Source organism: Protopterus annectens, chromosome 15.part0, assembly GCF_019279795.1.
Source record: "Protopterus annectens isolate FY-2018-M chromosome 15.part0, PAN1.0, whole genome shotgun sequence".
NCBI classification, from domain to species: Eukaryota; Metazoa; Chordata; order Ceratodontiformes; family Protopteridae; genus Protopterus; species Protopterus annectens.
In genome coordinates this window covers 301404194-301420424 of record NC_056749.1, presented here as the reverse complement: position 1 = coordinate 301420424, position 16231 = coordinate 301404194, and the positions used below count along the sequence as shown (strand labels likewise).

The window sequence follows — 16231 nt, the reverse complement described above, 5'->3', positions numbered from 1 at the left end:
TTCTACCTGTGTTCCAAAGCAGTGAGTCACCATGAACTCCTTTGACTTTGCTTGGGGGGGGCCCTTTTCAACTATCTGGTCCCTGGGACCTGCTTAAGTTGTTGCAAACAAATTCACAATTGTATGGTACAAGCTGGTCAGAATCTGGTCATACCCCCCCTATGCCAAACTAACCATATTGGCTTGGGATATAACTTCATAGCACACTTAAATTCTACAAGCATCCCATATTCTGTAAGCAAAATTTGTGGCATTCCCTCAGGAATGGAAACTAGATCAGAAGATCTTCCCAAGATTTTGCCCATCTTTGGAGTTCAGGTAGACTTCTGAACTGGCAAGGTTCTATTTTTAGGACTTGCAAGAAAGCCCAGAAGACTTTGCTCTCCCAACCTTTCCACTGATATCAAGGGTGTAATCATAAAGACCATTGTGACTCCCTCCTCCTCTTCCAAACAAGTTTCTCTCACCTTTGGAAATGGCCAGGGGCAATTACCACAGGCTTCCTTGCAGACTGGATCTAATTGCATAACAGGAGGTTTTGATGCACCCCCTGCATTAATCGACTGCCTTGATGATGGGGGGGGGGGGGTCTTAATCCCTTTAGGCACCTGTTTTATAGAGGACGGGCAGCAGGTACAAATGGAGGCTTAACCTTCTGCTAGAAAATCATATTGACAAATGAGGGGGGGGTTGTCAGGTACCAATGATGTAACCAGCACACATTCAGGGCTAATTCTGTTTTCTTCATTGGTGAGATTTACTATCCTATGGCATTTCCTCCTATTGACCATTTCAGCATGTCTGCCCATTCGTCCTCCTTTAAATGCAGTCTCGTGTCAAAGGCCTCCATGTGAACTGGTGGCCCCTCCTTAGACTTGCACTGGCTCCATTTGAGCCAGCTAACACTTTCTATAACTTCTATAGGTCTTCACTAAACTCTCATTTCCACTACCCATTCTTTAAACTCTAAATGGGTGGAAAGGGCCAGTGCCCTGTAATCTAGCATGATCCAGTATAGTTATCAGGTCTGCCTTTAATTGGAACACAGTACATCTTCCTGTGAAATTGCTATTTGCTCTAGCCCAGTTTTGGAGGAAGATGTGCAAATTCTGTTCCTACTAATTCATGTTTTCCATACCAAGTATTTTTATACATTTATTTGGAAATCTGCCCACTTGGGTCCACCAGAAGATGCAAATTCCAGTTCTTTCCTGTAAACCTGCTGAATGATTTCTCTCAATTTTCCTAAGCTCCTTAAGATGGAATATAAATGTATGCAAGCGTAATGAGTTCTCCTGTTAGATTTTCTGCTGGGAGTGCCTTCTGTGTAGTCTGCATGTATTCCCTGCAGTAGAGCGGCCTCAAAGACCTGCGTGAATGGGTGTGCCTTCACTGAAGGTTGCCAGTCAGGCTGGCAACTTGGCACCATAAAAAAAAAATCTACTGCCAGTCATTAGTGGACTGGAGTTCTGCTGTGGTGACCCCCTAACCGGGAAAAGCCAAAAAGACAAACCTTTCTAAGTGTCTCCTGCAGTATTGCCACTTCCACTGTATTAATACAAATAGATACTTCTGTAAGACCATTTATGTTCCAAAATATGGCTAGAATAGCCTGGGGAACAACTTGTACCTATTTTCACACAAGCTGGAAATGCATTTAAAGTGTAAAAATGTTTACAAGTGCACTAATGTTTGGCAAATTGATCTTTTATACATTTGAGCTAGTAAAATTTTTCAAGATTTTTTTTCTGCTTTGAGTCTTCCATATTTCAGAACCCATCAACCTGTTGAGTTTGTCTTCAAAATAAGTTTAGCCTTTGATTGGAACAGTGTCTCCAAATAGACAGCTGCACCTAGAGTAAACATGCACTTAGATGACTAATATTGGGTTGGTTATCTGTACTTCATTCTGTTCTGTCCTCATTCCCCCTCGGATATGAAAGTGCACTGGCTCTATTTAAAAGTAGACATTACTTCATTTCTCATTCACTTCTAATATCTAACTTTTTTTTTTTTTTTTTACTGAGCTGCTTTCCCTTTAATGCTCAAATCTCCAGATTAATTGCTTGCACCAGCAGAGTACAGCTGCAGACTTAAGGGTACTGAAAATTGGCTAAAGGAAAATGCCCCTATACAAGAAACTTGGATTAATGCTCTTAGTCTTACAAACTCAGTTATCTGGTCTTCACTTGAAGTCCAGATTTTTTTACTAATAGATACTTTTTTCTCCTTCCTCCAAGAGGCAGACTTGCCTCAAATTAAAGGCTCTCATCCTACATAGTCCTAACTACATACTACATCTTTACTAATAACTGTTTATATCCACATGTTTAAGAATTTACATTCTCTTCTAAATGTTGATGACAATGGTTGTCCTTTACAGTCCCATCCACATGTTTAACCAAGTCCACTCTTTCTTGCAAAGCCATGTCTCACTTAACCACTAATTTTGTCTTGCTGGTCATATTTTCCAAACGCCAGACTCTGGTTAAATCCAAGGTACCCCTCCATCTCGTCGGCTCCTGTGCTTTGCTTTTTGTTTCTATAATCTTCCTCTGGAGCACTGGAAAAGGCTTCATCTGCTCACTCTTGGTTTGAGTGAAGTGGGGTCCCCTTCTGTTATCTTTTTGGATAAACTCTTGTATTACTCGAGCTATTCTGCATGCAAAAATGTCTTTTATCCTCCAGGAAAAAGGTTCTGAAGGCAGCTGGATACAGCAGCTCGAATCTTGCCTGCCTGTCAACATTCCCTGTTTGCAAGGATAAACTTGCTTTTCTGCTTAGTTTGTGGAAAGTTTACAGTACACAATCAGTTTAATACTTGGCCCTTCTGCCAGTGTCTGGATCAACTGTTTCTGCTGGTATGACTTTCTTTTACTAGTACAGGTCATGGCTGTATTGGCATAGTTACTGTTCCAGTTCAGTCTATTTGTGATTTCATAACTTTCCAGTTTCTCTGACATGGCAGAAAATCTCAGGTTGTCTAAATGCGGTCTTCTACCTCTTAACATCTCTTGAAGCCACTTGGCCAGCATTTTCTTCCATTTCAACCTCCCGATATTTTGGGCAGTTCATCAGCTCATTTGAATAGCTACTTTTTCCAGCCTTTTGTTAAAATATACCCTAAAATGAATCAAGATAATTGGCAGAGTAAATTTAATTTTCCCTTTAAATTACTGGAAGCATATTTTGCTAAACAGCTGCAGGGATGTGCGTGTTCACCTTTTCTAGTTTTTCTTTAAGATTCTCAGTTCTTCGCTGGCAACATACTTACTGGCCAGTAAATAAATTTTACTTGAGCTGGCAGAATTTAATAGCTCTAGTAAAGTTTTCTCTTTACACTGGGAGTGCTAATGTGCAGCAATCTTGGAAGTCCTATTTCTAAACAATATTCACCAGCAGAACTCTTTGGATGTGAAGTATCAGTGGCAACATTGAGCTGCCTTTTGTACAAGATAGTAGTATAATTCTGAGCTGTATGACACTGCTCTGTTAATGCAATTATGTAAATATATGGGTATTGGTAATGCCTGCTTACTCAGTTCACATTGCCTGCAGTGCAAGTGCATTTATTGATGCCCTGTACATGATTACACCATCCGTCCTGTTTTCAGAACACTTGGAAAACTCCTTAACTTGTGGTCTAGACATCCAGCACTTTTGAGAAGTGGTGATCCTTGTCCTGTAAGTACAGGAACATCTGTTTAAAAGCTCTGTACACAGGATCACTGCTTCCTACTGTACTATTGTCGGGAGGCAATGGGTTGATGGATAATTCTATCCTGCAACTTTATCAAGGTCAAGATTCCAGCTCTAACTTTAAGTAACAAACGCATTCAAACTTGCTGGTCTCCATTTAAGCATACTAGTCCAGTAGACTGGACGTCAACATCTTTAGACAGAAGGGTTTTTAAAATTAAGCTATTTGAAACCTTTTGTTTCAAATTGCAACTAAGCTAAATATCATCCTTTTGTACTCTTCAATTTCAGTCCTGGAGAGTGCTTGCTGTGCTTTAGATAGATATCCAGTTTCAAATGTTTAGAGCTGTTGAGCTATTATAGGCAAATGTGACTTGGGGTTTGAAAAACATGTTTACTTCAACCTGTGTGGAGTGTGGTTTTTATTTGCTTGCGGGGGGATTTTCCTCCCCTTTTTTTAATAGCTCTGCCGTCTTTCAGCTGTAGCCCACACATCACTGCACAAATACAAACTAGTTTAAATTGCTACTGGTACAGTTGCCAAATTGGGTACCCTTTGTAGTAGAACTGTAGATCTTCGCTACCAATTTAAGATAATCTGCAGAAATGTCTTCATCCAAATATCTGGTCTACATATTTTTACACTTGCCAGGTGGTTGGCATTTGCCATGAAATGCCTCAAAAGGCATATTGGCTACTTGGTATCACTTTTTTTAAATTTTATCTTTTAGGAATGCACTTAAACATTTGTCACAGCATGATTGACAGACTTGTGAAATGCTGCATTTTTCTGTTCCCAAATCTGTAGCTGGGTATTTAGTGCAATATTGGCTCTTGAAGCTTGGAACAGCTGAGTTGACTACTCCTGCCGAAGATTTGTAGGACATGTTCTGTAGTAACTTCACTCACGATCCCCTCTTTTGTAAGCTGCTCTCTTTAGCATGGCTAGCCTTCTGTTGAAACCAATTGGTTATGGGATGGACTACTTTTTTTGGAAGCCTGGGATGGACTACTTTTTTTGGAAGCCTGGGATGGACTACTTTTTTTGGAAGCCTGGGATGGACTACTTTTTTTGGAAGCCTGGGATGGACTACTTTTTTTTGGAAGCCTGGAACGTTTAACCAAGCCATCCTAACACCTGCAGCTACAGTCCTACATGTCAATGACTGATTCATATCAAACATTCATTGTAGTGTACTCCATGTTTACATGACATTCTCCAGGCTGAATGTGTGGTGTTTTGTTTGTTTTTCTTCTACGTTGCTTGTAGGTAAACAATGTAGATGCAAACTCAAAAGGTTTTACTAGAAATAACAAAAACATGCAGTGGGTTCTAACTTGTATGGAAGCATATAATATCTCATTCCTAGTTTAACTTGGTAGCTTGGCTAAGTTTTCAGTTGCTGCCTTGCAAATGCTAGAGCATTGCACAAGTAAATTTCTTTTTTTTTTTTTCTCTCTTCCTTTGCAGGAACAGTGTCCATTGACTGAGAACTTCTCTGAACTTGTGAATGATGTAAGTTAAAATTACAGCCTGCATCAATTATGGTAACAGTTTAATTTTCTTTTCCTTTTGTTGGGATTTTCACGTACAGCATTTTCTTCCAAGCATAACTTAAATGGAGAAATACAAGATAAATGGGACCACTGCTGTACAACTCCTTTCATTCTGAAATCAAAGTACTTGTGCAAGGTTCCATGTTTGGGGAACCCTAGTCACTAGGGGAAAGGTGGAGAGGTTGCCTTAACCTGAACTCTTTTGAACATGTATGCCATCTCTAGAGACCTAAAACTCTGCAAATTGGTGAGTGGATGGGGTACTTGGCTAGAGTAGAAACCTGAAGCTGTGGGTGTTGCGTGATTAGAACTTTGTTTACCCTTCTACTCCAGTTGTTTCCCCTTGCATGTATCCCAGACTGTTTGTTCGTTCTTTTCATTGGCCCCATACCATGGTGACTAAATGGTTTACATTTCCCCCTGAGGATGTGCTGCTTGTGGAGGGTGCTATGTAGCCGAACTCTTAAAAGGCAAGAGCAATCTACATGGTGGCTATGGGAAGCTTTTCTCCTAATTTACCCAGGACCTTGCACTGAAGACCCCCCCCCCCCCAAACCTTCTGGTTGTCTTTGGAATCTTTGACAGTTTTATTTTCATAACTAGATTTTGAGGGATTTCCGCCGCTTACTGAGACTGGTAAGGGAGTGTTTTGCATCCTGGAATTTTCCTTTTTCTGGAACAGTTTCTTCCTTCCGTTGTATAATTTGTTTATGGCAGGGGACCACCAGATTGGGTTCCTTTTTTTGGGAGAGTATCTTGGTTCTATTTGGGATGGCACGATTTATGCACTAGTGGATGTGCTCGTACAGTGCCTTAGTGTAGCAGTAGTCGAACTTTCAGACCCAGTCTGCACGGGTGCCATGAAGCTTGTCACTTCTGACTTGAGTAGCATGAAGGTGGCTTTGGAGAAGTTTTTTTATGGAGGTTTTCTTACTGGGGGGTGGGATGTGGATGTAAAGGGTGACTTGCTTATGGTCAGACCTGACCAATGAGGGACTGACCACTTGTGTGGAGCATCTATCTCCCATGCTGGTAAATATCAGGTCTAGGATATTGGAGCCCCTGGTGGGACAATGGATTAGTTGATCCAGGGCATTGGAATTTATGAATTCCAAGAACTGTTGGGAAAAGGTGTTGGCAGTGTCCTTTACCGACAGGGAATTCACAACAGCTGTATTTCTCTGCAGCAGAATGTCACTTCAGCCATATGTCTTCAAGGAAATGGGCTACCTAGGTGCCTTAACTTGGCAGATTACGCCTGCATAATGTTATCGCTCTTGGTCATCCTTAGACCTTTTGACTTCAGTCTCGGCAGCCAATCACCCCTTATTTCTCTAATGCTATTTTCTAATGGGGAGAGCCTTCATTGCACTGTTTCAGTTCTGGCAGCAGTCATTTTATAGTTGGCTGTTGGCCAAAACTAAGCTTCAGTGGGATGGGTGGTGCATGTAGAACATGGTGTTCTAGATAACTGCTCACAAGCTGTCCAATTCACTAGATCTACGGGACCTGGCGTGGCCTTTCCTGGGTTAATCCCAACCCATGTCCACCTCAATATGAAGAAATTGCGGTAAATGGGACCCCTCACAATTTGTGTATCCATTATTTGCTCTTGTCCCATGCCAGGGGTTGGTGGGCAGACCAGTCTGGGATATTGGCTATAAGTTAGCATGTGCTTTAGCCTTGGCCCCCTTACAGTGCAGCTACCCCCTGCATGTCTTTGGCCTCTCCCAGGGATATTAAACAATGGTGCACCTGAGACTACTTTCCCTAGTAAGAGTACATCAATTTTCCCTGTTGGCACCCTGAAGTACTTGAGTCACCTAGGCAATAGTTGGGTCAGTAGCATAATATGCCTATGGTGCAGCCTTACTGTAATCTGTCAAAGGTAATCACCCCTTTATCTGCATATTGCCTTCATCTTTGCTGTGCTTTGTTTCCACATGCCATGGAGTGGATTCATTATCACATGGTAGCTTATGTCTGTTCTAAAACTAGTTGCGTCCTCTGTCTGAACCATTGACAGGACTTGTCTTAATTTTCTTATTGTATAATTTAATTAAAAAAAAATCTAATCCTTTTCAGGTAATGTTGGTTTAAGATTGGTGGTATTCCCACACTAGTAGGCGTTGCATGTTGTAAATCGCACATTCCTTTTGCCTTTCATTTTAGGTTCCTCGTATCTACATCTTGGTACTCTTGATACTTACTTCCATGTGTGCCAATTCTGGCAGCCTACATTAAACTGTTGCATGAGGCGGAGGTACTTTGCTTAGGACTAAAGTTGCATTTTGAGGTGTTGCATCACCTGAAATTTTTTCTGCTGTGTTGGGTATTTGTATTCAAAATTTCAAAATTATTCCATTCTTTCTATACTAGACGCCAGGGAGTGTCTTGGGCACTGAGTGATCACTGGGGTATCATAGCAGATACCAACTGTGGTTCTTTGGCCTGCATCCCAGTCATATGTTGAGTAAGTCATGCATGAGCCTTTTTTGAAATGGAAAAAGCTTGTGTATCTCAGTGTAAGGCTTGATGTTAGTGTTTCACTGTTGCAGTCATCACATTTGGGGTTACCTGCCTGCAGGTAGCCTTCAGCTGGCCAGAATACCAGAGTCTTGGATTCTTGCGTCAGATGCAGTCTTCCATGTCGTCAGGGGTATAAAACATGCAGCCAACGTAATGTCTTTCTTGCTGTGTGCTGCCCGAAGCAGAAGCCGTTAAAGTGCCAGTCAGCAAAGTTTCAGAACCGAAGTATTAAAAAATAAAACAAAAAAAAAATGTACCCCATTGGATTTTTTTTTTTTTTTTTTTGCTCCAACCAATGTCAGTAAAAAAAAATTGTCTTGCTTGTGGAAAGCAAATGCCTCAAAGATTTTAATTCGTACTGCATTCCCTGCTTAGGCCCAGACCACGATGTCCCTCGCTGTCAAATATTTGACTGGCTATATTTGCAGCAAATGGTTCTCTGTACTCAGAAATGGCTTTGGTAAGCCATCTGACTACCGATCTGAAAAAACGTAAGGATAAAGACACTGCATAGGTCCAAAACTGCCAACAACGCTTCCGTTAAGCTAGTCGCCAGTCCACTGGTACTCTGTGAGGTGCCTTCACAGCCCCTGATACCTGCTACTTCAGACTTGCAGGTCTCTACAGACCCATTCTGAGTCTGGTATGCTGCGAGGTGATGCTTCGACTATGGAACCTGCAGATGTCTCCACCTTGGATGGGTCCGGAGCTGTTGTGCAGGCACCAGCCTCTGAGGGTGTATTCAGGCCTACAGACTATTTTTTAAACTGACGCCATCTTCATCCAGGCCTAAAACTTGCACCATGCTTAGAAAAATGACAGCCAAACTGCATGTTTAGGCCCATATGCCTACAAACAAATGCTTAGAATAGCTAAAGACCTTACATTAATTAGGGGAAGCCAGCCTTCCCCCACTAAGACCTAGAAACTTACCTTCTGATCAGGAATCTGGAATTTTTTCTAATTTTCCCTCGTCTACCCATGAGGATTCTGATGCAGAGCATTCCATTCACTCTGCTTCCCCTCCAGTAGAGTTTTCTTTTGGTCAAACCTTGCACACTCTTGGAGCATTTCCACTGGGAAAGCCAGGATTACTTACTAGACTTGGAAGTCTTACTCCTTCCTCAACACAGATCTTTAACTATCCCTTCTGTTCTGGACATTGTAGATGCTTTTTTGGAATCTAGCCTTTCCCACTTGCACTTTAAGCTCCCAGAAAACCTGACCGGTATCAAGTACCTGACTCAGATTCCTCCAAGAATCTTACTGCGGATCCAGAGAATTTCCCAAGTTTCAAAGGGCATTAAGGTTACTGCTGGAGGTTCTAGAGTCTTGGACCGATAGGGTAAGAATGTATACACTTCTGCTACTTTGGACACTAGTACCAGCAGCATATTATGGGACTGCTTAAAAAAGAAATGAGTCCCGACTGCTGAACACAAAATTACTGCAATGTGGTTTTGAATCTAGAAGCATCTTGCAGGGCTGCTGTCACTGGGTCTGTACTTGGAAGGCGTGCTTTGCTTAAGGAGCAAAACTTGCCAAATCAGTTAAAGCTAAATTACTGGATGCTCCCTTAAACAAAGACCACCTGTTTGGCAACAAAACAAAGTCCTCCAAAAAGATGGAGGAAAAAGCTAAATCTATACAAACTGTTATAGATCTTCTGCGAGTACAGCCTCCCAGATTTAGTAGGCATTGGCCTTCAAAGAATTGGTCCTTTCCAGGCCTTCAGTCCAAACCCAGGAACAGCAGACCACTCTGGTTAGTCTCGGGCTATGCACAAGCCTAAGCAGTGGGGGGGGGGGGGCTCCCACTTCCAAAGTAGGGAGTAAGGCACCCCCGTACAGAAATAATGGCACAATGACTTTACCTTAACCCTTCCAAGCTTTGCTCAACTGCCTGCTCCCTTAGGAGGAAAGCTCGCACTGCATGCAAAAAAAAACTGGAAACTCATTACGTGGACAAATGGGTTTTGAGTATAGTTTCCCAAGGTGACATTCTGCCACACCCTACCAACCCCAAATCAGTGGGCAGAGGCCCAACAGCAGGTTCTTTAAGTATCTGGGCTATTCAGCCTGTCCCAGCAGAAGAAAGGGGGCAAGGTTTTTATTAAAGACCTTTTCCTGGTACCCAGAAAAGACTGCTGGCATCCTATTCTGGACCTCTTGTCTATTCAAAATACCTTTTTGGTGATCCCAACATTCAAAATGCTAATGCTTCCTATGCTAGGCAAAGATACCTGGTTGGCAACTTTAGACTTGTTTGGAATGTGCAGGTAAGCTTAAAGGGAATCCTGCAGGGCAGGCTCCATGCACTCTGTTCTTTGCACTTCCCTTTGGCTTATCTACTGCACCCGGGGTATTTACAGAGTGTCTAGCTCCAGCCATTGCATTTTTCAGGCAGAGAAAAATTCAAATATACCCATACTTGGACAATTGTGTGATTTCAGGCAGCAAGCCAGGACTTGTTAAAACATCTGGCATTCATAAAGAAACTTCTAACCTGCCTGGGGTACACCATAAACTAAAAGAAATCTCACCTAGTACCCTGCCAATAGATTGTATTCCTGGGTGCAAGCTTGAAACTTCCCAGATGGCTTTCCTCACTCCAGAGACATTTACTTGACAACCTACTTCAAACTATTGGCCACAAAAACCCAACTATCTGCAAGGAAAATACTGCAAGCCCTGGGGTTCATGGCCTCTTGCATTCTAATTCCATATGCAAGACTGCATATGAGGAAACTACAGTGGTGTCTAAAAAGCCTATGGTGTAAACATTCTCAGGACCTGGAATAAATTCCTATCATTCCTTGTATAAAGACAGTTCCTTTTGGTGGGCAGAGGCCTGCTACCCAAACCCTAACAGATGTCAGACTATGCATGGGGGGCTCACTTGGCAGGGCAGTGCATTCAGGGCAAATGGAACCAAAGACAGATGCACCTGCATATCGACCAAAAAGAAAGGTTAGCTGTATAGAATTCCCTGACTGCCTTCAAAGGCTGCATTCTTCAGGGCAAGACAGACAACACCATGGCTATGTGGTACATAAATGAGCAGGGAGGGACGCACTAGTACCCTTTCTGCAGACTAGCCACGGCTGTATGGAACACAGCCTTGAGCTACCAAGTGCACCTGCAAGCTCAATTCCTTCCAGGCAAGCTAAGTTCACTGGTAGACTAAGTAGAAGCCTTATGGACCCACACGAATGGAATGTAGAACCAAAAATATTCATCTCTCTAACAAATGGACTCCAAAGGTAGAACTGTGCCTCCCCTCAACTACCAATTGGACAAATTCTGCACAAGGACTTCCACAGTCAAGCCTGGAAAGTGGATGCCCTTTCCCTGGGAAAGCCTCTCAATTTATGCGCCTCCTCTCGAAGGTTCTGCAAAAGATCAAAAAAGACAAGCCAAGGACAATACTGATGGCACCAGGCTGGCCATGCCAGCACTGGTACCCCTCTTGTGCAGTGATACTACTGGAACCATGGCACCTGCCTCAGACCCCTTCCCTGCTGTCCCAGCAGGTGGGCCAGGTTCTGCAGCCTGGCTAATTCCTCAAGCTCTCCAATAGTATCCCTTAGTAACCAGGTGCTAGATGTCCTGGAGACAAGAAGGCCTAGTACTAGAAAATCCTATGCTGAAAAGTGGTAGATACTGTTCTTGGAGCCAGACTGGGGGGGGGGGTGGACGGTGCCCAGCTTCCCTCCTTCAGTACTTAACAGAAATGCTTCACAAGGGCCTATTCTTGTCAATTAAACATCATGCCTCTTCCATTTCAGCACTTAACAGTCACCCCTGATAAAGCAATTCCTTAGAGGGGCCAAAAATTTAAGACACCCCCCCCCCCCCAGAAGAGCTCCTACTTCAGCCTGGGACCTTAACTTTGTATTGGAAAAGCTCACTCTCCCTCTGAGCCAGCTGCAACTGCAGAGTTGAAATTCCTTTCTTGGAACTCCTCATCTTTCATGCAGACGGGGTTTCCCTCAGGACCCATCCTTTATGCCCAAGGTGGTGTCTAGTGTGGCCCTAAATCAGTCCATCCATTTGCCTATCTTTTTCCCTAACCCCCAAAACAAAGAACAAATACTGCACTCTGGATATGCACAGACAACTTGGATTTTATTCGGGCAGGACTAAGCCTCTCAACCACTGCTAGTGGGTTCTGCTGCAGGGGCAGAGGGGAAGGCCGTTTCAAATCAAACCATTTCTAAATAGACCGTTGCATTTCTGCTATAAGCACCATGGAAAGCTTGCCCCACAGGGGATAAGATCACATTCCACCAGGGCTGCATCTACCTCTACACCCTCTTCTCAGTCCCTACCAGGGACATCTAGAAGCTGCTACCTGGAGCTCTGTTCATACCTTCACCAAGCATTACCACACCTGTTTTCTCTAAATCCAGAGTTTATTTTGCCACTGCAGTCTTGCAGGACTTAATAGCTGGCCTTAATGCTCTCTAACTTCCTCCCTTGCTTGGCTTTTGGGAAGCCACCCAAATGTGATGACTGCAACAGTGAAACACTAACATAGTGCAGTTGTGTATACTTGCCATAAATGTAGATGCGAGTATATTCACTGTTGCAGTCCTGGTTACCCTCCCTCCAGCCCCCTGACTTCTCTTGGCTCTAACCTTCTTGTTTGGTGTAAGCTTTCTCGTGTATTTGCTTTTTTGATGGGGGGTGTACCATAACCTATAGTTGCTTCCCATTGTGGGGGCACCTGACATCTGGGGAAAGAAACTGTAATGGCATCTGCTGCATGATTTTATACCCCTGATGACCTGACGTCATGGAAAGAGCATCCGCAGGAATCAAAGACTCTGCTATTCGGGCCATCTGATGGCTACCTGCAGGCAGATAACCCAAATGTGGTGACTGCAACAGTGAATACATTTATGGTAAGTGTACACAACTGTACTTTCTCCCATTTAGGGAATCTGCATTGCATGTCTGCTCTCTAGGGATGTTTTGTCTGCAGTACCACTGCAGAGAAGCCTTCCACAAGGTCTCGCTATTTTCTATTGTGGTACATCAGAAAGCAGGGGAAGGGCTATTCTTGATCCCCTGTGTAGAGAAGTGCCTTCAGCTACAAAGGTCTTCAGTAGCTTCCATATTCCGAGGGAAGCCAGCCATCAAAATAAAAATAAATGGGCCTCATGTGCTGGTGATAGTGATAGCTTGATTTTTCTTTACATGGCTCAAGTTTAATCATCGGCACTATTGTGGTTTCACTACCTAAAATGAACCTCTCTCCTTCTCCTGTTTCAGTGGCCCACCTTTACCTTTGTGGGCTGTTCTGAAAGCAGTCTAGTTATGGGCACTAAGCTCTGTCCTGATTCAAAACAAAGTTGTCTTGGCAATATTGGCAAGTGTTTGTAACCACATCAGAATCTGCTCTAGTTTTATACTATACAGCTATATGTGCCTATTGCAGATATCTCCATTGCCCAGTCTCTGCTGTTTACACTACTTGCTGATAGACTTGGTCTAGTACTCTTCACCTTTAGCACATCTGGATAGAGGATGAACTATCTTCAGCCTTTTGGATAGCAATTAAAACATGACGATTGATTGTGAACAAAGTCCTGTTCACACTAAGACTATTCCCTGAAGTACAGATAACCAGTTAGCATTTTTTTTCTTACCATAGGAGAATCTGTATTCCTAGCTTCCATTTCTTCTTTTATGAAGCTAATCTTAAGTTTGGTTCTCCATGCATTTTAACATGGCCTTGACTAAACTGCTTATCGTAAGTTTCACTCGCTCCCTAAAGTAATCCTTGTCTTTGCCACTCCCGCTCAGATCTCTTAATGAGAGAGCCCACCAAACAATGTCCTGCATGGCCTCTGCTTCAACTGGAAGTCCTGTTGATGCTTTTAAATAGCTTTGTCATGCTAAAACTGACTTATCTGGTAGTGCATCTCTTGACAGTGGCTGTTCAAATCATTGGCTGCCAAGTGATATTGCAGTCTTGTAGCATTTTCTGTGCCTGTTCACAAGCAGGAAATGGGTTGAATTTTTTGGGGGGGTTCTTTCAGTGGTGGCCCCAAGTGCAGGTCTCCCAGTACATTGCTGTAATCCTGCATTACCTTTTGATTTAGAAATGCCAAACTCCATTCTCTGAGGCTTGTAGGGCAAGTATATACATGTACTGAAATTAGTGATACTTTTCTCTAGTATTCTATGTTGGAACAGTCTGCAGTTAATCTACAGAAGTCTACAGAAGAACTAGTGTGTTATCTTGTTTGACACCTGTTCAGTTGACATTCTATGGGCTGACTGGAGAAGGCCTCGCAATAGAGCAGTAACGGAGTTTACCTTTTGGTCTTTATCCACAAAGTGTTCTGGTACTGGATGGCAATACACAACTCCTCGGCTTGGACAGTAAACAATTTATTGTGAGCCAGAAATAAAGGAAAAGTTCCACCAACACATGCAGTTCATACAGTTAAGCGCTTTCATCTGACTGTTGCAGACTTCATCAGAACTACCACAGGTGGTTCTGCATCAGTTAAGTATACTTTTAGGCGCCAAACAACATTCCCATTAAACTTTAAAGGTATATCCATTTAATTCATTAATATAAATGTAAATAAAAGTGAAAATGCATAACTTAAAACTGTCCCTATTGCTACAAATACTTAAAACAAATACTTTTGTACAGAAACATTTATAAAAACATCCATACAAATATATTAAAATATGTAATATGATAACATAAACACATCTCATTATGATGAAGTCTGCAACAGTCAGATGAAAGTGCTTAACTGTATGAACTGCATGTGTTGGAACTAGTTTCCTTTATTTCTGGTTCGCAATAAATTGTTTACTGTCCAAGCTGAGAAGTTATTGTGTATTGCCATCCAGTACCAGAAAACTTTGTGGATGTTATGTTGTTGCTGTACTTTTGGGCTTTGATAGACCAAGCTGTTGGGAGCTACTGAAAAGGGAATACAGTTTTAGTTTTTGGGGATCCTTCCTCAGTAAGTTCATTTTTCCTTTGTTTCCTAGTATAAGAGTTGAGTGGTTAGACTTGTTACTGTTTTAACTTCAGTCTTTTGGGTGTCCTCCCATGATAGGAATGGACCCCATTTCTAAGTCAAAGTATGATTTTTAATTGGTCAAGTGCTCTTTGCAGCACCTGCAATGTGCCCAGTAATGACTTTTTTTTTTGTGGCATTACATGTATTGTTAACATCTAAATATGATTAGGTTTTACACCCATTGCTCCTACTATTCAAACTGTCTGGGCATCTATATTCCACATGCATCTTGTTTCTGCCTGCAAATCCTGATATTTTGATGTCTTTCTGTACACAAGACGCCAAGTCACTGGGTGTAGCAATTTCAATAATCAATGCCACTTGTCTTTTCATGGACTACTATAGTTTTCTCCTATCTTTTGAGCTGTTGGTAATTGGTGATGCTATGTGATGAACTTCACTTTCTATGATGCTTAATGGCTCATGTTTTCAGCTACTTCAATATTATGTTTGCACAATCCCCAGTGCAGCAGTCTTGCCACATTCTCACTATGCAGTCCTTCTGCCATTAGTATATCATCCAGCAACAAGGTGTGGGACTTCTATCTTAAACCTACATTTTGTTCAATATACTGTAAAAACATGCACATAGCCCTCTATTGGGCTGACCATATTGACTTTTGATCTTTTTGGTTTGGATTTGCCTTTCATTAACCATTCCTGTGTTTGACCCTGATCAATATGTGGTTCTTCAGGAGTTTTCTATACTTGCAACTATGTATGCATTTTCCACATTTCTCATCTGATCCTTCACCTTGTATTTTGGCACATTCAGTTGCTTCCTGACCTTTTTATCCTTTTGATTTCCATTCCTGCTTGACACAAATATGCTTCTGTTCGATTAGGAAGGGAAGTTATCTTGGATTTATTTTCACTGTTTGGGTGTTTAAGTCAACAGGGGTGCAGTCCCTGGTGTATTTTATACATGTAATCAATTTCAAGGAGGCCTTCAGAATGGGAAATTATCCTGGTATGCATGTAAAATATTTGTAAACCATTTGAGGATGAAGCATCCTCCTTTTTTGTTCCCCTGTCTAATCTACACCTTTTGGGGCCAGTCAATCCCTCAAAACCATTAAGACAGGAAGAGCAAATTGATTTGGCTTTAATTTTGTTCCTAGATGTAAACACTGGGTTAATTTTAGTGTTCCTTCACTTCCCAAATATTTATACACTCACTCTTGCTAAAGTTCTTTTAGATAACATTCTTGTCCAAACTGTTTGTTTTCTTGGTGCTGTAGCTTCCTTGCTTTAAGGTTGCTTTTGCACATTTAAGACCAAGTACATTCTTGTATCTGCAAGTTTTGACTACTTGCAGTTGTGCTTTCAGTTCTTATTTGAGCTATACAGTTTTAAAATCTACTTTTTTTTTTTTTTTTTTTTTTTTCTTTT

General features: G+C 42.1%; 1 protein-coding gene across 2 annotated transcripts in view; it reads left to right on the top strand.

The window, feature by feature from the left end:
- The window catches only part of LOC122789655 (mRNA decay activator protein ZFP36L2-like), a 115820-nt gene that overhangs the window by 17239 nt on the left and 82350 nt on the right, over positions 1-16231 (top strand). For both annotated transcript variants that reach the window (XM_044057067.1, XM_044057069.1), the window contains exon 2: positions 5171-5215. In XM_044057067.1, the coding sequence (XP_043913002.1) occupies positions 5171-5215 (45 nt within the window). The remainder of the gene's footprint in view (positions 1-5170; positions 5216-16231) is intronic.